At 38.6% G+C, this 21408-nt stretch overlaps 1 protein-coding gene across 1 annotated transcript; it reads right to left on the reverse strand.

The window, feature by feature from the left end:
* Positions 1 to 1861: 1861 nt before the first annotated feature.
* Positions 1862 to 21190, reverse strand: LOC139942722 (uncharacterized). The gene is made up of 16 exons (XM_071939519.1): positions 21079 to 21190; positions 20085 to 20198; positions 18835 to 18945; positions 16910 to 17141; positions 15861 to 15976; positions 14967 to 15068; positions 13490 to 13846; positions 12235 to 12357; positions 11603 to 11719; positions 10339 to 10459; positions 9077 to 9148; positions 8455 to 8526; positions 7873 to 7944; positions 6800 to 6871; positions 5360 to 5443; positions 1862 to 3074 (listed from the first exon to the last, which is right to left on the reverse strand). The coding sequence occupies exons 1-16, from the start codon at positions 21173 to 21175 to the stop codon at positions 1862 to 1864; spliced, it is 3075 nt and encodes a 1024-aa protein (XP_071795620.1). The 5' UTR covers positions 21176 to 21190.
* Between the last annotated feature and the right edge of the window lie 218 nt (positions 21191 to 21408).

The raw sequence follows: 21408 nt of genomic DNA on the forward strand, positions 1-21408 counted from the left end.
CTTATTTTCAAAATGGAACCGTTCTTCACAGCGAGCCAATTATGTGGGTGGCTTGGCCTAGTTGTTTCTCGGAACGAGTAAAAAAGTACATGCCAAGTTCAATGCAAACAGAACCACGTTTAACTGTATTGTCACTGACAAAGGGCCGCTGAATGTGATCCGATTTGTATAGATTGATTGTAATACATCCGCATTAATAGCACTGGGTTAAAACCATCTCCAAAACCCAATCCACATTTACAAAGCTGATTGTTTTGAAGTATTTTGAGCACACAGTGTGGGATTATGGATTTCCAAATCGACTAACTCATGAATCTCTTTTCAAATGTATCATTTTTGAATGAGCAGTATCGAAAGTACTTGTATAGGTCACCCTTTGTCTCTAACTCCTTTCATTGAATTAACATATCAGCTACTCATAAAATGAGTTACTTTATTACGCTCGTTATCCATGTATCTTACTCAGCAAAACTTTTAATTAAAAGTGTTTGAACCAAATGAAGCGGCAATCAAATACAAAGTTATAATGCGACTAAAGAAAGATTCAAGTTTTTGTTCTCATTTTTTTGTTTTTAAAGACGAACACATTATTGTTTCCAAAATGGTTTTTATTTCAGTAACAACTTATTATCCAGTGCATACATCCATGTTATGGACATATTATTTAACATTGATGCATGATGCACAGTGAACTGCACTGCAGTAAAGCAAAACTTTAAAATATTTTGTTATAAAGAAAACTGTATTATACATAATTTACATGGTTTTCTTTCAAAGTAGTCAGACACATTGTACATGATGTGTGAACAAATTTAGGGTGAGATGGAATAATAATTTGATAAACAAAATACGCCAACAATAGTCACTTGTGAAACCGGAGAATCTGCAATCTTCTGCATAGCTTTCAGAATGTTTTTTTTTTTTTTTTTTTTTTTCAATTCAGTGGGATGTTTTTCAGCTAAATTGTGGTTGGTATAAGTTCTAAAACAATTAGCCTTTCAGACAGGTTGTTTCCACTTAATCCTTAGAAATCCTGATATACATTCAAGTTCAACTATGACATAACTGGTGATACGAAATTAGTTACCCGTGAGCAAGTGAGAGTAAAACAACTGCTAATTACAATTTAACACACAAACAAATAATAAATAAACACTTACAAAAACATGCGCTGCGCAGGTATTTTAAAATAACTCTATTTTTGTTTTGGTAAAACAAGCATAAAGTTAAATTAACGTAATATTAACCGAAGGAGAAAAAAACCTGGTTCAACAGACCTAGAATTTGTGTTCAAATTACCCAGAAATGTTTCAATCCGAAGCAACACGCGATATACATTTTCATCTCTACAATTTCCTAGTCCAATTTTTACCAACAATTATTAACCCTAAGGAGCCCAAGATCACGGCTAAATGTATGGAAAACTATCGCACGGCATTTATACGATTTGTTGATGACGTCAGATTGCCATCCAAACGAGATGACCTTTAACCTTGCCCCGTCTTCAATTGCATGCTCATTATCACCCACAGGCTGAACAAATTATTTAACTATTTTTACTCTGAAAGTTTAAGGCGTGACCCCCCCCCCAAAAAAAAAAAAAAAAAAAAAAAAAAAGGAGAAGAAAAAAATATATAATGGTATAATATAGAATGATACATCTTCAAGCCAAGTGAGTGTTTGAAGTTCAAACATTATAAAACATTTGCATGGTGGAGCAATGTTCTTAAATTTGTAATCTAACATATTCCGAAAAATAATTGTCACACAGATTAACCGCATGAACGAAATTAATGTTTGTGTTGTTTAAAGGATATAATATTCAACCAAAGACTGTATACAGATTGTTTTCTTCTTCTAATTACATATGAATTGATGGTACCGGCTTGTCATGGTTCGATTTGCTTTCTGAAAGGTCTGAGTTTAATGTGTCTAAACACTTCACATTCATAGTGCGTTTGCTTGCAGATATCTTCTGGCTTTTAGTTCGCTGTTCAGTAATGGACGTATAGAGAGTGTAGAGGTAAGGGTTCAATGACGAGTTGATAGGGAGAATAAAGACCACGATCCAGGCATACATGTCCGGACCGATCACAACGGTGCCAGTCTGTGACAGAATCCCCATCACAATGACCGGCATCCAACAGGCGAAGTCAGTCCCGACAATGACCGCCATCTTGATCGCCATTTTGATTTCCCGTTCACGGTGTGCGGCAACGCGGACCTTATCCGCAGTGCGCTTGACCCTGACGAAGATTGCAATGTAGCAGATGAACACCACTAAGAAACAAACGAGGTTGACCCCGAGAAAGAGGATGATAGAGAAGATCCAAGCTGGCTTCTGCCCCGTCCCAATAGGAATCGACACCGTCTGGCTACCGAGGGGGTTATCAATAGCGCCCTCTTTGAGCAGGAAATCAGTCGGTTTGGTGATGAGCGGTAGACCAATACATACATCAGATAAACCGTATATATCCGAGTCCGAACCACGAATAAAGACCGTAGGTCCAATACTAAGCCCCAGTGCTATTGACCAGAGGAGCAGGACCATAAATATTGTCGACTTCCTCCTTAGCCTCCACCTACTGAATGGATGGACTATACTGATGAAGCAGTCGACACTTATCAATGTGACGATGAAAACAGATGCCTCGCTCGACATGACCGACAACACACCGGCTATTTGGCAGACCACAGTCGACCTCCACTGTTTGGCGATCTGCGAGTAACCCTCCCCGTAGTATACATCAGCCCCTGCTATGATGAGCATGTATACCCCCATCATGAAATCGGACACAGCAAGACCAAGCACCATGATGGACCGGCTTACCCGGGATGGGTGGTTGTGTGATTTCCTATCGCATGACTCTTTTATTCTCTGAATTATTACCACTGCGTTGCCGATAAGAGCACTCAGGCCTAGAACCCACATCGAGACACGTAGTAATGTATTCTGCATCAGACTGCCGCATAGGTTCAATGGAGGTTGTAACTCAGTCGTCTCGCATGAAGACTCCTTGAAGTTCGTTAAAGATTTGACGAATTCACAGCAGAGTCGGTAGTCGTCAACATACCTGTGATTATAAAACAAAACAACCGTACAACAATTGACTAATTTAATAAAATTAAATGCTTTGTCAGCCAGTTTCATCAAAAATCAAAGACCACCCTTCAAAGTCAACTACGTTCTCCTAATTCATTCATATCATCAAAATCTGAATAGTTGTTCCCATTGTTTTTAATTTAAAAACAATATTAGTATTATGTGATCCGAAGGTGAATGCGTTACAGTGTTCACGGACAAATGATTAAGTTTTCATGTATCATGTATCATTTTTTTTTTTTTTTTTTTTTTTTTTTGGGGGGGGGGTGAACTTAGAATTGACTAGAGTGGGATTCGAACCAACTACCTCCGGATTAATGTGCCGGCGCTCTACCAACTGAGCTGTCTAGCCCTATATTGGCGGTGTCCCTATTTTTTCAATATCTTTGTTCGCGGTGACAGTCAGAAGCCATACAACCGTTAACTGCCATGTAGCCAGGGATCACACCCAAATTACGATACAACTTGGGAAGCGGCAGCCAGGGGATCACCTTAAGGGGTTGCGATAAAATAGGGACACCGCCAATAGAGGACTAGTTGGTAGAGCGCCGGTACTTTATCCGGAGGTCGTTGGTTCGAATCCCACTCTAGTCAATTCTTTGTTCAACCCCCCCAAATCATTTCAAAATTTATTCAGTCAGTTTCCCTTGTGGTTTATATTGATGTCAACGATTTTTGCAAGTGCAATTTTAAAAGTTCAGTTCTATTGAGATGATATTTAATATAACTTCACTGATGCAATAATGTCAAAAACTGAACAATGGATGTCTGAAAACAAAACGAAATGTCTCTGAATGACAAAACAAGAAACCGTGTGTACAACAAATAAACAGGTTTTCCAAAGCTAGCTAGGAAACAAAAATGGGGTTTTAATCAAGTTAGGGACAGGCGCGTGAATATCAATGCGTGTTGATGAAACTGAATTTGTATTTCAAATACCAATATGTCATGTGCTTGGTGGATTCAAGCCGGGGAAAATATTCATTTTTCAATAACTCTGGCTGAAATTGAACTGCGAGGTCGACGATCTCGTGAGGGAGAAAATAATATGCCGATTCTGCATTTATTTTCGCCCCCTTCAGATCATCGACCTCGCCTAAGCGATTTAATTTTAAGTGGTTTCAAGACACCTGCTCTAAGGGGAATACCATCTCACCAACTAGTGAAAAGGTAATCAAGTTCAGCTGAGGACAGTTAACTAAGCACAACATTTATTAGAACAGACAGCGACCCTCACGATGGGCAAAATGTGACCCTTGTTAAAGGAACACGTTGCCTTGGATCGGTCGAGTTGGTCTTTGAAAATCGTTCTGTAACCGTTTGTTGTAAAATGTATATGGTTAGAAAGATATTGTAATTGTAAAATACAATGATCTACACAAATATGCCTCGAAATTGCGTGGTTTTCTTTTTACCCTGTCGACTAACACGGTCGGCCATTTATGGGAGTCAAAATTTTGACTTCCATAAATGGCCGACCGTGATAGTTCGCGACGTAAAAGGAAAACCGTTCAGTTTCGAGTGATACTTGTGTGGATCATTATATTCTACTTTTAAAACATCTTTCTAACCATATGCATTTCATAACAAACGGTTTCAAACGCTTTTAATAGACCAACTCGTCCGATCTCAGACAATGTGTTCCTTTAAGTAGGGGTGCCCAAGCATTGTTAACAACGGATGACCTACAGCAAATTGTCTACGGTTGTATTAATCTTTTATAAGACTGTATCAATATGACACCTGACAGACTGATTGGAAGTATTATACAAGATTGGTTGAGCCGACACTGCTCAAGGGCAACAATAATTTTCAACAGTTTCCAGCGTGTAAACCATAATGTACTTTATTTGATGAAATAAGCTGTTGCGTGTCTTTTCCCCATCTTGACTACGTTTTCAGCTTTATGCTTATCGGATATGACTTCCATTTCGACAATAGTCAACAATCAACAATCCATAACATTCCATGACAATCCACAGTACACATTGTGGAAGACATGGGAGTTATCTTCTTCTGTTTTAGATGTGGGTGAAACTCCCTATAATAATGGGGAGGGGTGGGCACAGTTAAACCGGACAGCTGTGTTTGAACTCAAAAGCCATGCAACATTCCATATATCACTTGGAGCGAGAATCGAAACGAGGTCAACAAAGGATAACATATTTCACGTATTTACCCTATTATCACGCATAATTTAAGAGAACAGTATTCATAGCTAAGTAACACATTGTAATTAGTGGTTTCGAAACTTACAATTTCTCCAAGCTGACGAGATCAGTCAGGGCGCCCCCATCGACGTAAACAGGGTAGTCATTTGGCTGATCTCGGATAAGAACCCTGATGAAAAAAAAAAATTAAAATAAAACATGATCTTAAAGGGGCTGTGTCGTCGTCTTAATAAGTATGTGACTGTGAATTAAAGGCAGTGGACACTATTGGTAATTACTCAAAATAATTATTAGCATAACACCTTTCTTGGTGACGAGTAATGGGGAGAGGTTGATGGTATAAAACATTGTGAGAAACGGCTCCCTCTGAAGTGCCATTGTTTTCGAGAAAGAAATAAATGTCCACGAATTTGATTTAGAACTTGAGGTCTCGAAGTCAAGCATCTAAACGCACACAACTTCGTGTGACGGGTGTTTTTTCTTTCATTATTATCTTGCAAGTTTGATGTCCGATTGAGCTCAAATTTTCACAGGTTTGTTATTTTATGCATATATGTTGAGATACACCAACTGTGAAGGCGAGTCTTTGACAATTACCAATAGTGTCCACTGCCTTTAAACTAGGAATTATTATCCAGTTGCAGAACGCAGCACGCTCTCTCAATATTAATTGTTATGGGGAGGGCGCTGTTGTGTGCTACTGGGTGAGAAATAAAATAAATTCAAAATAAAAGCATTTCTAAAGCATGTATTACGCAAATGTTTTAATTTTTTTTCTAATTCTGGCCCTACACCGTTTATCGCACGGCCACGACCCTAACGGCTTTAAACGGCCGTTTAATAACTCGTCGCTACCCTTTTATTTTTCTTATTTGATGCATGCTAATTCATAACAGAGTCAAGGACGCTGGTGTGAAGCCCAACAGTTTAAAATGTTGTTGGATGTGTTTAACAAATCGTTTTTGAGTGGGAATGAAATAGTGCAAACAATTTTGTTTAAACCAAAAGTGGTTTAAAACGATAACAACAATTAATATAAAAAAACAAAACCGTTAAGTGGGAATTCACACAACCGATTCTTTATACACCGATTTACAAACCTTTAATTTAAAGACAGTGGAAACTATTGGTAATTTTCAAAGACCAGTCTTCTCACTTAGTGTAACTCAACACATGCATCAAATAACAAACCTGTGAAACATTGAGCTCAATATTGGTCGTCGAAGTTGCGAGATAATAATGCAAGAAAATACACCTTTGACACACGAAGTTTTGTGCTTTCAGATGTTTGATTTCGAGACCTCAAATTCTACATCCGAATTCTCGAAATCAAATTCGTGGGAAAAAAACTTCCTTCTTGAAACTACGTGATTTCAGAGGGAGCCGTTTTTCACAATGTTTTATACTTTCAATCTCACCCAAATTACTCGTCACCAAAGTAAGGTTTTGTGCTAGTAATTATTTTGAGTAATTACCAATAGTGTCCACTGCCTTTACAACTTAATTATAAATATTACAGTCTTACAAGGTTTTCAAGCTACCGAGACCATGGAAAGCTAGGGATCCAATTTGCCGTAGTGGTACATCCATTGCAATCCTATAAAGTAAATAAACAAACAAATAAACAATCAGGGTTGGTATTGATGTTGTATCAATTCTATTCTTCTCAGATTGTGTTTCCCAGTAAATATACATAGAAACTCCAGATTGTTGACAGTATCTCCAAAATGGTACCTCCTTTCGAAATTAAATGTTCGCAGATAAGTTTAACATCCACAATCCACAATTATATCGAGCGGTCAACATAACTTATTGTCAAGCTGTGAAGTTTGATTGGTCGAGAACCAATCATGTGACGCGCAACAAAAACGCATGTTACATGGCTCGACGGGCCGGGTAACATGAAAAGTGATGATCGTACCCAGCGTTGGTCGATTTCCAGCGCTGTGTACGAAACAACCGCGGGTTCGAGGGAATTGTTTCTTGTTCGTCTGCTTATTAAACAATGAATAGTCCGTCGTAATAATGTTTGAAGATGACAACAGAACTTCGAGAAGAGGAATAACAATTAGACAAAGGTATAACAAAACAATTGTTGCACGCTGTGACTGGGGTCCATGGGTTATGTACACCTTCGAGGGAAAATGGCCTCGCCTCGGGTGCCATTTTCCCCCTCGAGTGTACAAAACGCCGTGGACCCCGTCACAGCGTGCAACAATGTTGTATAATGTACTATATTTTGCCTTTTAAAATCTAGCAAAATGTTCTCGATACCTTTCGCACACTGGTTAAAACAGAGGACAGTGTATGGGGATACTTTGTGTAATATTAATCGAAGTCTTATATAGCGCACGAATCTACCCAAAAAAGGTACTCAATCTGCTGAGTATACACACATTTTCAGAAAGATAGGTTATTGCAGTGATGAATTCTGAGACCCATTTTTTGTAGCATCTTATTAGGGTTTACAAGGTGCTACGGCGGCGCATACAGCACCAACGCACCTCTACGAAGTTTGGCAAAACTATTTCAGCAGAAAACAAGTTAAGGAGTCCGACAACCGTTGGTTTAATTCACACGTAATGATGAAATACTCACATGGTTTCCAAACTGCTGAGCCCAGAAAAGAAATCCGGCTCCAAAGTTTGGATAAGATTCTCTGAAATATCTCTAAAAAGAAACAAATATGGATTATTGATTAAAACTGATGATTCAACATAATACATTGATGCCCTGGTACTTTGATGCAGATAAAGTCCATTACATGGACTGATACTTACGGGAAAAACTTACAAAAAGGTCAAGCTGTGCAAATCTACAAAGGTTTTTGGCATATATGATATTAAAATTGTTGATTTAACGTGGTGCTGGATGCTGTTAAAGGGTGCGTTCGTTTAGCTTCACTGGGTCGACCCCGGTCTGCCCCAGTACGTTCGAATAGCTGCTTTGACGTCATTCCTCGGAATCTACCGGGTCAGCCCCAAGTGCCCTGCTTGTGGAGTGGGTCACTTGGGGTGACCCGAGGTGCATGGCGTCTCCACGAGAGGGCGAGTCAGTGTGATCGTTCGTTTAGCTCTTGTCAGGGGCTCACCCAAGTGAGCTTCGCGGGGTAGACCCCTGGAAGCTAAACGAACGCACCCACTGTCCATTCCATGGACTGATACTGGCAGGAAAACTTACAAAAAGGTCAAGTTGTGCAAATCTGCAAAGGTTCCTGGCATCAGATGAGTTATTCCATTGTTCGCCAAGGATCTGAAAAAAAATATAGGGACATAACAAGAAACAAATTTTGAGTTAGGGGACTACAACTTCGGCAATTAAGCATCTAATTTTATTTTCATGTGTTCGAATTATAAACCTGTTTTACCTCTCCAGTTGTAACTGCGTTTCAAATTCAGAATTTGACAACTCAATTTCGTTTTGAATCGAGACAAATTCCTTTAACACCCGTTCAGTTTAGTGTATCGTATTTTTTTTTTCGTGACACACATGCCTCTCAAGAAGCGTCTGCGAATTTGAATTCTACTCTGATGAATTATTAAATTTAATGATTGTTTTGCTAAATCGAATGACGCCACACTACATTTGACTAATCGTAAAACGAAATCGAATTACCCTTTTCATAAGCATTCAATTTCGCGCGAAATAGAGTAGCTTGGTGGTTACTTAGGCTGCTCGTTGTCGAAATTGACCGAGAAAACCTATAGCAGAAAATACATTGCAAATAAAAAGGAACAATAACATAATGATGAAACTTGTTTCAAGAGGAATCACTAGTTGTTCTAGTTGATCTTGAACTTACAGCGCATTTAAATGTGTGAATCCTTTAAACATTCCAACCTCCAGAGTGGTGAAGTTTCCTCCAGACAGCGTTCTGTAAACAAAATAAAACTAATGTTATAAACAAGGGAATAAAATGGTAGCGACGAGTTCTTACACATCCGTTTAAAGCCGGCAGGGTCGAATTGCCAGGTGATAAAAGCCCGAGCCGAAGGCGAGGGCTTTTATCACACGGCAAAGACCCTGCAAGGTTTTAAACGGACGTGTAAGAAAGAGTGTCATTCGAGTTTCATTCACATTCAAGAATGCACTTTTGTTTAAAACCGTACAAAAATACAAAATACAATTACAGACACTTTGACAGTTGACAATTTGAGGTTTGAAATATCAGTTCAAAAACTCGATTCCAGGCCTAAGTGAATTTGAGTCAAGACTTTATGGGAGTATGATAACCCAATAGAAACATGTCAGACCCAAGCCATCACCAAATGGCACTCGTGTACGTGTTAGCACTTTGGTATGTCAATGTATACAAATCAATAATTGTTGGTATCGGAAGGCAACTTTTAGGGATAAATTTTGCGTTTGGGTGTAATGTTTAGTGTTGTGGCTATAATTGACTAATTTGTCAAGGGCCGTTGCCACCTACTCATGTGGCTGAAACAGCTAGGCCATTTAACCACGATTGCCTCGTAAAAATGGGAGTTAGTAATTTCTGATGGATGTAGGCTCGAGTATCAATCTATAAATTACTATAAATTACTACCTCCCAATTTTAGGAGGCGATAGTGGTTAAATGTCTTGCTTAAGGACGCAAGTGTAAGATGCTATGTCAGATTCTTGGCCAATACGACCCAAAAACTATTGATTTTAAATTAAATAGGTATTTTGATGGGGGTCGAGAAGTTACGAGCTTTCATTTGAGCCATTGCGCGAAAAAGTCCGCCAATTATTAGTAGCAGTGAAATATAGTGCTCAAAATGAGTTTTTGTCGGGTTCCCGAGAATATATCATGTCGTTTTAATTTTTTGTCATGGTTCCTGACCATTAAAAGTAAAAGTTCATTTTTTTTTTTCGTTGGAGCAAGTGATACCCTTTGAAATACCATTCACTCATAAAAATACATTGTTTAATGTTTGTGGCCAACAATCTAAAACAGCATCTTTAAATAACAACACCACGAAGTGATGGAGACGACTTCGTATTTGCCCTATATTTGACACTAGCTTGTCACTGTTCCCATCCACCACCAATAGACGCCCTCAGATTAGTTTACCTACTTACAGTGCTTCCGATATGGGAACGATGTTCTCAATAGTCGTCTCGTTCCAACCATCTTCACATATTACTTTCAGATTGTCCATGTCATCATACCAACATTTACATACATTGGGACACCGTTTATCTAAAGCAACCAGAAACAAAGTGAACACATGAATATAACAAAATAATCGCATCAATATAAACATCATGTGGAAAGGTTTGCGGTAACACCATGTATAACTATCTCTAATAAGTTAGGGTGGTTCTGAAAGGAACCGTTGGTTTCAACTCGACGTTTCGATTAGTATGGTGGCTCTTCTTTTCAGAACCACCCCAACACATTAGAGATAGTCATTTCACGGTGTTACCGCAAACGTTTCCATATCGTATTTCCAACATGCCAAGTTTCAAATCCTACATAATTTTAAACATAATATAAACATAATTATATGCACCTTATAACGAATTCGGCAGAAAAAAATTATGAAAGGAGACGTCTCCACAACTGAATGTCAGTTATGTATTTGAATCTCACAAAACACCCCAAAAATATAAATAATGATTGTTTTGTTACATGGTTGTACCCGCAAGTTCAAACTTAATTATTGTCATAAAAACTTATTATTTTTTTTTCAACACTATGCTTACTTATAAACACATTTAAAAAGGAGCATGTTTTAGTCGAGAAAACATCAACATTAATAATTAATTAATAATCAACGATTAGTATTGTTGAATCAATCAACGTTTAGTAAGTATAAAAAGCTTAAAGGGTCTACTATGTACTTTTTCCCGACACAGTTTAGAGATTTTAATTACTGGGGTGCTGTAGTTTTTGAGAAATTAGTAAAACACATAATTTTCGTCTCAGTTTTAGCATTTTACAACGTATTTACCGGTTATGATTATGGTTTTTGTATAATATCATAACTGGTTAATGTGATTTTACACGCTCAAAAAATGTTTGTTTTCCTGAGACGAAAATTATTTTATGACTTGTTTTACTCATTTCTCAAAAACTACACATCTCAGTTAGTAATACTTGAAGGGAAGCTTTCCACTATCATTGTCTTTAAACCTTGTAAGTTTAATTTAAATCTGTGGAAATTTTGAAAAAGTACCCGAATCCTTTAACTGCTTCTATTCGCCTTATTTGTAAAATTGTGTTTCACAATTAAAAATCAGCATACTTTAACACAACATATGCAACTAATACACATTTGTTTTAACAATAACAATTTAAGCAAAAATACCCATCATATTTATTATTATTTTTTTAATTTACCACAATTTTCTTCATCGTCACCCAGGTGGCAGTCTGGTCGTCCATCACACACCGCAAACTGGTATTGGCACACGGTGGAGTTCTCGCAGTGGTAGAACCCTGGACAACTCACGTTTACTGAAACAAACAGCCAAATGATAATAATAGTTTATAACATTAACGGGATAACTACCCACTTGTTTATGAACAGTTTAAGGGGGAGGTACACGTTTGGTAATTACTCAAAACAAATATTAACATATAAACACTGACTTGGTAACGAGCATTGGACAGCTGTTGATAGTATATAAAACAAATTGTGAGAAACGGCCGCCTCCGAAGTAGCATAGATTTTGAGAAAGAGGTGATTTCTCAATAAAGTAACAAAAAGTCATGTATTTATATTTGAAAGCACACAAACTTGTCCAACAAGAGTGTTTTTTTTTTTTTTTTTTTTTTTTTTTCTCGCAACTTCGATGACCAATTTGAGCTCAAATTTCCACAGGCTTGTTATTTAAATTCACCACTTCCCAGGTTTTATCATGGTTAGGTAGTTGAGTTACAGGTTGAGTTACATGTAGCTTTGTTTATCTTTCAAAAATGAATAATTAAAACATGCTTGAAAATAGTGTAAGACCCGAAAGTTCTCTTACCACACTGGTTTTCGTCTAGTCCACTTCCCTGACAGTCTATAAATCCATTACAAATGGCGCCCTCTAACACACATGATCCGTCATCACAGTCAATCAAAGACTCATCGTGGCAAACATTTTCATCTTAATGAAAACAAGACAAAAAGCAGTATAACAGATAAAATTTAATTGGTTTTCGTAGTATAAATGTCATAACGTGAGCATAATTACAATGACTTAGGGGAAGGGTAATTTAAAATGCAGACAAAACTAAAAAAAAAAAAACTTAATGTTTACGGGTCAATATTGCGGCAGTGGCATTTAGTACCGTTTTTGTCAATAACAATTAATTGTTTGCCCTACTTTTTTGTTATTTCTGTGTTTTGCTTCGTGGCTTTCAAACATTCATTGATTGCATGCTGTTTTACTCAACAGTCATTATGATGTGCTCAGCCCCTTCCTCCTTCCAAGTCACTTCCTTCGTAGGCTACACCTGGCCTTGAGTTTCGTCTTTGAAGGGCAAGGCCTGTTTTCATTTTCACAGGGCCATTCACTTGGATGTTGTTTTAATAAGTATAATTATGGGGAACCTTTTTGAAGGAGCACTAATGTCAAAACAGGGGCAAAAGAGAACATCGTCTCCGTGGCATCAGAGTTCTGCTCTGTTAAATGCAGTGGACACTATTGGTAATTACTCAAAATAATTATCAGCATAAAACCTCACTTGGTAACGAGTAATGGGGAGAGGTTGGTAGTATAAAACATTGTGAGAAACGGCTCCCTCTGAATTGATGTAGTTTTCGAGGAAGAATTTTAGGTCTCGAAATCAAGCATCTAAAAAAAAGCACACAACTTCGTGTAACAAGGGTGCTTTTTCCTTTCATAGTTATCTCGCAACTCCGACGACCAATCGAGCTCAAATTTTCACAGGTTTGTTATATTATGCATACACCAAGTGACAATTACCAATAGTGTCCACTGTCTTTAAGGCCCGGTCACACGTGCCTCGATAACAATAACGAAAACGAGAATGTTAACAACTCACGCCTTCGATTGGTTGAATGGGCGTGGGCATATTCTGCGTGAAGCGTTTCAACCAATGGAATGCAATCTCTTTGCGTCGTTATCGTTATCTTTATCGTTTTCGTCATCGCTGCAGTGTGACTCAGCAAAGCACAAAAAGCAGAACCTAGACTGAGAATATTTATGAGATTGGTACAGATGGTGACCCCATCAATATTCAACGTGTATGCACTTGTTTTGTATCGAGGCCTACCTTGGTCAATCACATTTGATATCTCCAAATGGAATCCTTTGTACTCCACCGTTGAATCTCCAACGAATGAAATATACAGGGAATCCATGTTGTTGAAAACCAGCGAGCGAACTTTGCTGTTACCGTGCAGTGCGAAAGACTGGGCGGTCCCTCCATACGGTTCAAACAACAGAACATCACGAACTGTCTCTGTCAGAAACTCTATGATTTCTATTCGAATTGGCGTTACCCGGTTCTTGGCATAGACCAGCCACCAGCATCCTACACCCGCTGGGTAGTTAAGGGGATAATTTGGCGATTTTAATTCGTAATCATAGTTGATTTCTCTCATGAAGATGTAGGCCTCCCCACACAGCGCTGAAATAAACAAGAACAAACATGAACGTTTAATCCAGTCATCACAAAACTCACTAAATGTTCGTTCCTTCCCCATCAATCCAACATGGAAGCAGTGACAGCACCATCATTCGATGTTTGTGTCAGGCAGTGAACCTTCAAGCGTTGAGAGACATGCGTCCCATCACCACCCATCAAAAACAATACCTTTATGATGATTTTTACTCGCACCATGTAAAATACTGCGTCTTCGTGACCATAAAACACGAACACCTCTAACCACACCCAAGCCAAGCAGTTAGTTTTCTAGGTTAATCATAGTCTTGGTTCAAGACTCTCCTGGATTTGTCACAAAAGGGCCCGCTATCACCCCCAACGCGCTATCAACCGAGAACCGCTATCACAGGAGAGTCTTGGCTCATTCGTTAAATCTCCCCCCAAAATCGGGGAAACATAATGCGCGTGCGTAGGTTTCCCGCAGAGCCCGCCCCCTTTTTTTTTGGGGGGGGGGAGATTTAACGAATGTGCCAAGACTCTCCTGTGATAGCGGTTCTCGGGTGATAGCGGTTCGTGGTTGATAGCGCGTTGGGGGTGATAGCGCGCCCTTTTGTGACAAATCCAGGAGAGTCTTGAACCAAGACTAGGTTAATCATCAAGCATCAATCTGCACGTACGTATTTGTTTTGAGAAATTCATACCTAAAATAATATGAGTTGAAGGGTTTTGATATCTTCTGTATATCTAGTTGTTGGTCGTGACAAGAATCTCTACTCACTGTGATTGAAGTTGTATGTAATACAATTTACCTGTTATTTTTCACAGCTTCGTTGGCATCTAATTTTTGAGAGAACTAAAGTTACAAGTTCAGAGCAATGTTTTCAGAAGAGTCGCGTAAAATAATGCATTTTACAAGAGCTAAGATAATGTCCGTCTCCTGAGACAACATTTTCGTGACATTGTTTATCTCATTGCTCAAATCACTACAGCAAAACAGCTAAAACAAATATCCAAAGGGTAGCTTTTTATTCTCACTTTTTTTTTTAATCGTTGAAGATTAGTGTAAACCCGTGGATATTTTTGTTTGTTTGTAACCAACCCTTTAAATTTGTTGAAAAAAAAGACGACTACATTACGTTTTTACCTGACGAAAAACAGAGAGGCAAACCTCTCTCTGATGTGTTGTTTTGAACGCATAACTGCAGATCCAAAACCACGCAATAAACTTCCCCTTCTTCACATGTAACTGCAAACAAAACAAAGATCATGTTGAAGTAATTTTTGTTTTACCAAAACGGTACCGGTGTCGCAGGAGATGATTAACCCCGAGAGATTCGATTCCCCCATAATGGCAAACACTGGGTGCGTTTGTTTAGCTTCCCTGGGTCGACCCCGGTGTGTGGCGGGTTTTTTTTTCCAGGACGAACGTGTGAAGATAATAACCCACGTTCGTCCTGGAAAAAAAAAAAAAAAAAAAAAAACGTCACACACCGTGGTAGACCCAAGGCAGCTAAACGAACGCACCCATTGCCAAACTGTGTACAAACTTCTTGTAATAGCGCCCTCAGCCTAGTTTCCATTGGGGGACTGAATCTCTAACGGGTAGAATTCCCTGGGACATCGATGTGGCAGGAAATGATGAAACCCGGATGTCCCCCTACCGCAAACCGTGTACACGAAACTTACTCGTATAGCACCCTCCTTTGTTTCATCCTCCATCATCCCGCGTTACTTTCCCATTGGAAACAGTATCTCCGGCGGAGAGATTTCGAGACCTCAAATTCTAAATCTGAGGTCTCGAAATCAAATTCGTGGAAAATTACTTCTTCCTCGAAAACTACGTTACTTCAGAGGGAGCCGTTTCTCATATTGTTTTATACTAACAACAGCTCCCTATTACTCGTTACCAAGTAAGATTTTATGTCAATAATTATTATGAGTAATTATCAATAGTGTCTACTACCTTTAAGGAAAGTAAATTGTGTTGTTCTCGAAGTTTTGCCAGACTAATGAAGAACACAATTGCGCATATCTTTACCTTCATTTGTCTGTTCAACTTGCAGCTTAAAACCTCCCTTCTGGAATACATTATTGGATCTGAACAGTATTGACACTTCATTCAATGTAGAGGCTACGGTGATTGGGTACTGTCCACTGAAAAGTAATGTACGAAACAACATATTAGTATTGAGTTTATGTTAAAGCCAGTGGACACTACTGGTAATTGTCAAAGACCAGTATTCTTACTTGCTGTATCTCAACAAAATATGCATAAAATAACAAACCTGTGAAAACTTGAGCTCGATTGGTCGTCAAAGTTGCAAGATAACTATAAAAGAAAAAACACCCTGGTCACACGAAGTTGTGTGCTTTCAGATGCTTGATTTCGAGACCTCAAATTCTAAACTTGAGGTCTCGAAATTAAATTCGTGGAAACTTCCTTATTTCTCAAAAACTACGTCACTTCAGAGGGAGCTTTTTGTCACAATGTTTTATACTACCAACCTCTCCCCATTACTCATTACCCGGTAAGGTTTTATGCTAATAATTAATTTGAGTAATTACCAATAGTGTCCACTGCCTTTAAATTTAAGACACTGGACACTATTGATAATTGTCAAAGACCATTCGTCCCACTTGGTGTATCTCAACATAATATGCATAAAATAACAAACCTGTGACAATTTGGACTCAATTGGTCGAGATAATAAGGGAATGAATCGCTCTTGCTACTCGAAGTTGTGTGCTTTCAGATGTTTGCTTTCGAGAACTCAAAATCTTATTCTGATGTCACGAAATAAAACTCGTGGGAAAATTACGTTACTTCAGACGGAGCCGTTTCTCGAAATGTTTTATGCAACATATATCAAGAATCAATACAGATAATATTGTTCATCTACTTTCGTCGTTGCATACAATTTCATCTTAAATTTTGTCAAAATAGACAACATTTGTATATGCAAAAACTTGATTGCATTGTTAGACACGTTGGGGGAAACATGTTTCAGTACCATACTGCACAGAGGCTAATGTAAAAAAAATCATGATCTCAACAACAATTAAAACAATTACAAAATGTATTCTTACCCCGAAGCAATTAGGGAGGCGGTGTCAAAATTACGATTGTTACTAATAAACAGCAAATCGTGTCCTTGGTCGATGTCAAAATCCAGGAAAGTTACGACCACGTAATATCCCACTTCTGCAACCACTATGTACTGACACTGTGTACGCTCTGGATAGCGATTTGGCCAGAGCGGTGACGTAATAAATACTGAGTCAAGTTTGGAAACATCAACACGGCCATTAATGCACTGACCTGCAGTTTAAAAGGGAATACATAATACAACTTTATTTTTAGGCCAACGACATAATAATGTGTTCATGTTCATAAGAAATGGTTAAAAAAGATGCCATTAACAGAAGGAGCGAGGGACGAAGCGCAGAAGAATGGAAAATGTCAACATAATGTTTCGTCACATGCCATGACTTTAAGCTAGTACTAGTATTGCTGGAACTGAAACTATAATTATGCTTCCTACCTAAACGTACAAATGGTTTTGTTTCTCTCGTTTTCTTCAAAATGAATGTGCTGGGTTGTTTTGTGTGAATTACCAATCATAAGTTCACGGGACCTATCGCATACCGTCACATCTGAAGGACGAAGCAATGTTGCATAATGACTAAAATGTCAATACTAGGACTTATAATCCACACTTTGCTAACCAACAAAACAGTAGAGCTTGTGTCTGGTGATCTTAGCCGCATGGCAACGGTACACCACTTAAAGCGCTTACCAGGGAAAGACCAGAGACCAGGGAATAATGCACTGTGTTACGGAGACCCATAAGCTACGTGTGGTTGTAATTATCTCAATTTTATAAATGTAAGGGAAAGTTGTGCGGGCATGAATTTACAGACAATGAGAAGGGCCTATATTACAAATTTAAATGTCACATTTCCCTTCCTCATCGAAGATGTTGGTACATTGTGTAACGTAACACAAACGTCAATATAAACCACAAGGGAAACTGACTGTAAATTTTAAAATGTTTTTTTTTGGGGGGGGTTAACCGTTTAAGGTTGTATGGCTTCTGACTTGCACCCCGAACAAAGATATTGACAAAATAGGGACACCGCCAACATAGGGCTAGATAGCTAAGTTGGTAGAGCGCCGGCACGCTAATCCGGGGGTCGTTGGTTCGAATCCCACTCTAGTCAATTCTTTGTTCAACCCCCAAAATCGTAACACAAACGTGTTACAAAAAGTAAATCTATCTTTAAAATTATATTTTTGATAATAATGGTAATATTAAACTTACCCACACATGTTAGTTGATGAGGTGGTGTGGTTTTTGTGAAACCAGTAAAATAATGTCACGAACATATTTGTCTAGTATTAGCATAAGATAACGTCATTAAAGGAACACGTTGCCTTGGATCGGTCGAGTTGCTCTTTGAAAAGGGTTTGTAACCGTTTGTTATAAAATCCATATGATTAGAAAGATTTTTTTTTTTAAATGTAATACATATTGATCCACACAAGTATCACTCGAGATTGCGTGGTTTTTCTTTTACCTCGTCGACAAACACGGTCGGCCATTTATGGGAGTCAAATTTTTGACTCCCATACAGTTCGCAAAGTAAATGAAAACCATGCAAATGTGTGTGGATCATTGTATTCTACTTTTAAAACATCTTTCTAACCATAATATGCATTTTATAACAACCGGTTACCAACGCTTTTAAAAGACCAACTCGACCGATCCAAGGCTAACATTATTTTCGTGACTTGTTTTGACTAGATTTGTTTTTGCTGATGTAATTTGTTATCGCAAATAAAAATTATCCTCTCGAAATCTTTGTCTAAAAAAGGCTACAACACCTCATGAAGCAATTAAGGAAATCTGTCTACCATCATTATCTTATGTGCAAGTTAAACGAAAATCTGTGGAAGTTTTGTATTGTGCTCCACAAAAAGTACCAAGGAGGACCTTAACAGAATGTCTTACCACAGTCGAACTCATCCGAGCCATCATCACAGGCATGGAGGCCGTCACAAAGAGATGACCTGGCCGCACAACCAATGCCTCGGCACGAGAAGTAGTCATCTCCACACGACACTGATAATTAGAATAACGTGACTTCCAAATAAATAAATAAATAAACAGATTTTAAAGACAAATGTTGCCTTGCAATTGGGCTAACTTGTTGTTGAAAGCACTTTTATGAAATGAATAATGGTTGGAAATACATTTGACAGTGGATTGGTGTACCGACACTGTGTGTCATTTGGCTAATAGATTGAACCTTGCAATGCATATGTCATATATTTTATTACCAAGTGACTCCACGAAGTGGATTCGGGCACGGGGTGTAGTTGATGAATGTTTAGGTTCAGCAAGCAATCGCTTCCTCTGAGAACAATGGCAGTCTTTTGATGATTAAAGAAACACGTTGCCTCGGATCGGTCGAGTTGGTCTTTGAAAAGCGTCTGTAACCGTTTGTTGAAACATGCACACGGTTATTAAAAAGTAGAATACAATGATCCACATAAATATGCCTCGAAATTGCGTGGTTCGACTCTGAGAACCAACGCGGATCATTATATTCCTCTTTTAAAATATATTTTTAATCATATGCATTTTATAACAACCGGTTACAAACGGTTTTCAAAGACCAACCCGACCGATCTAAGGCAACGTGTTCCTTTAACCTCTGGTGATACACTTTGAGAAGTAACACGGTCGGCCATTTATGGGAGTCACAAATTACTCCCATAAATTATGGCCGACCGTGTTAGTCGACGAGGTAAAAGGAAAACTCGCTATTTCGAGTGATACCTGTGTGGATCATTATATTCTACTTTTAAAATACCTTTCTAATGTACTTTACAACAAACGGTTACAAACGGTTTTCAAAGACCAACTCGACCCATCCAAGGCAACGTGTTCCTTTAACCTCTGGTGACACACACATAAGTACCACTTGACTAAGGTTTACAACTAACAAATGAGTTCCCACACACCGGGCTTTCACTAACACTTCCGCAGCTAAATGTGTGCTAAAGAAAAAAAAACACACACACACAGAAAGGCTTTAAGTAATATGTATGGGAATCATGTACATGCATATGAAATGCTCAGCTTTTAACAAATCTTTTAAAAGTTGTAAACAATGTCAAATATTTATTGTTGTTATTCAGCCAAAAGTACTGACATCTAAAGTCAGTGTGCCGCTTCAATATAAAATGCATGCTTACCATCACAACCAAATTCATCCTCTTTCTCAGGGCAGTCTGACCATCCATCACACACGGCTGATTGGGGGATGCACTTCGGTCCCGATGGGCACGAGAACTGTCCTTGATGGCATTCTGGAGGTGGTAAAAAAAACAAAAAAAATGACAGATGTGTGGCGTACCTTAAAACAACCAAAATAATACGCATGATTGGCACGCAATGGATTGTGGTTGATTTAAATAGTGCACGCAACACCGGCACAAATAATTAAAAATGGAGCACCGATTATTAAGCGTTTTTAAATGTTAACTAAAGTATAGCTTCCATCTTTGCAAGTTGATTACAGTTGCAATATTCGTACTTAGTTTACAAACATGCAGTGTATAGATTTAATATTGCGCTGAAGCATATTTGCATACAAACCAGTGGGCACCTGGTTTGACAAACTGTTGTTGACGTGTGTTTTGTTGTAATTAAGGGAATAAAAGGGTAGCGACGAGTTCTTACCCGGCCGTTTAAAGGCGGCAGGATCGAATTGCCGTGTGATTAGCGCACGCGCTGTTACTAATAACTATGAATTGCGTTCCGCGTGATAATCTTGCGGGCTTGACACGCGGAAGCCAGCCGGTTATAAACACTGGTCATTATCAGCCGTTAAAACACCCCCACGTGACGCGCTCTTCACCAATTGGAGTTGTAGAGAAATTGTCTAGGATAATTATGAATACTTTGTTTATCAATATATGTACCACACTGGAAACTGACTGGGTACATTTTAAAATGATGTCGGGGTTGAATAAAGAACACAAATACTACAGTTGGACTCGAACCAACGACCATCTACACGTCTATCCGGAAGTCCTCTGTTTGTGCGAGTCCAACTCTAGTAAATTTTTCTTGAACCACACACAGTATTTTTAAGAATAATAAAATACGAACAAAAAAACAAGGTTACTCAGTTTTGCTCCAACAAGTCATCTTATGAAACAACACTTGTTAAAAATGCACGCTTACCACTTTCTTTGTATCGGATGACATTAAACTCAAATGTATTAGTGTACGTATTATTAGGAGAGACCGGAGCCAGACATCCATCCTTCACTATCCACATCGATGGCAATGTAGACGAGATGTAACGAGGATACCCAAGGTGGTAGCTGCGACTGGTGACAATCTCTCGGAGGGTATGACCGCCCTCTAGAGGCCCTTCCCCGACAGTGATGATGCAGTACGGGAGAATGAGTAGTTCAAGCTGTAACCGATAGCTGGGGTCTGTTCTGATGATCCAGATGCACAGGTGACCCGGGTCGGTTTGTATTAACGAATATTGGAGATCGGCTGCTA

Source organism: Asterias amurensis, chromosome 10 (genome assembly GCF_032118995.1).
Source record: "Asterias amurensis chromosome 10, ASM3211899v1".
NCBI classification, from domain to species: Eukaryota; Metazoa; Echinodermata; class Asteroidea; order Forcipulatida; family Asteriidae; genus Asterias; species Asterias amurensis.

Coding starts and splice junctions, on each gene's coding strand:
- LOC139942722 (XM_071939519.1), bottom strand. CDS start 21,175: ATGTGGATAGTGAAGGATGGATGTCTGGCTCCGGTCTCTCCTAATAAT. Junction 18,946..20,084: donor GGATGAATTTGGTTGTGATG/GTAAGCATGCAT, acceptor TCTAATTATCAG/TGTCGTGTGGAGATGACTAC. Junction 13,847..14,966: donor GCCTCTCTGTTTTTCGTCAG/GTAAAAACGTAA, acceptor TGTTTATTTCAG/CGCTGTGTGGGGAGGCCTAC.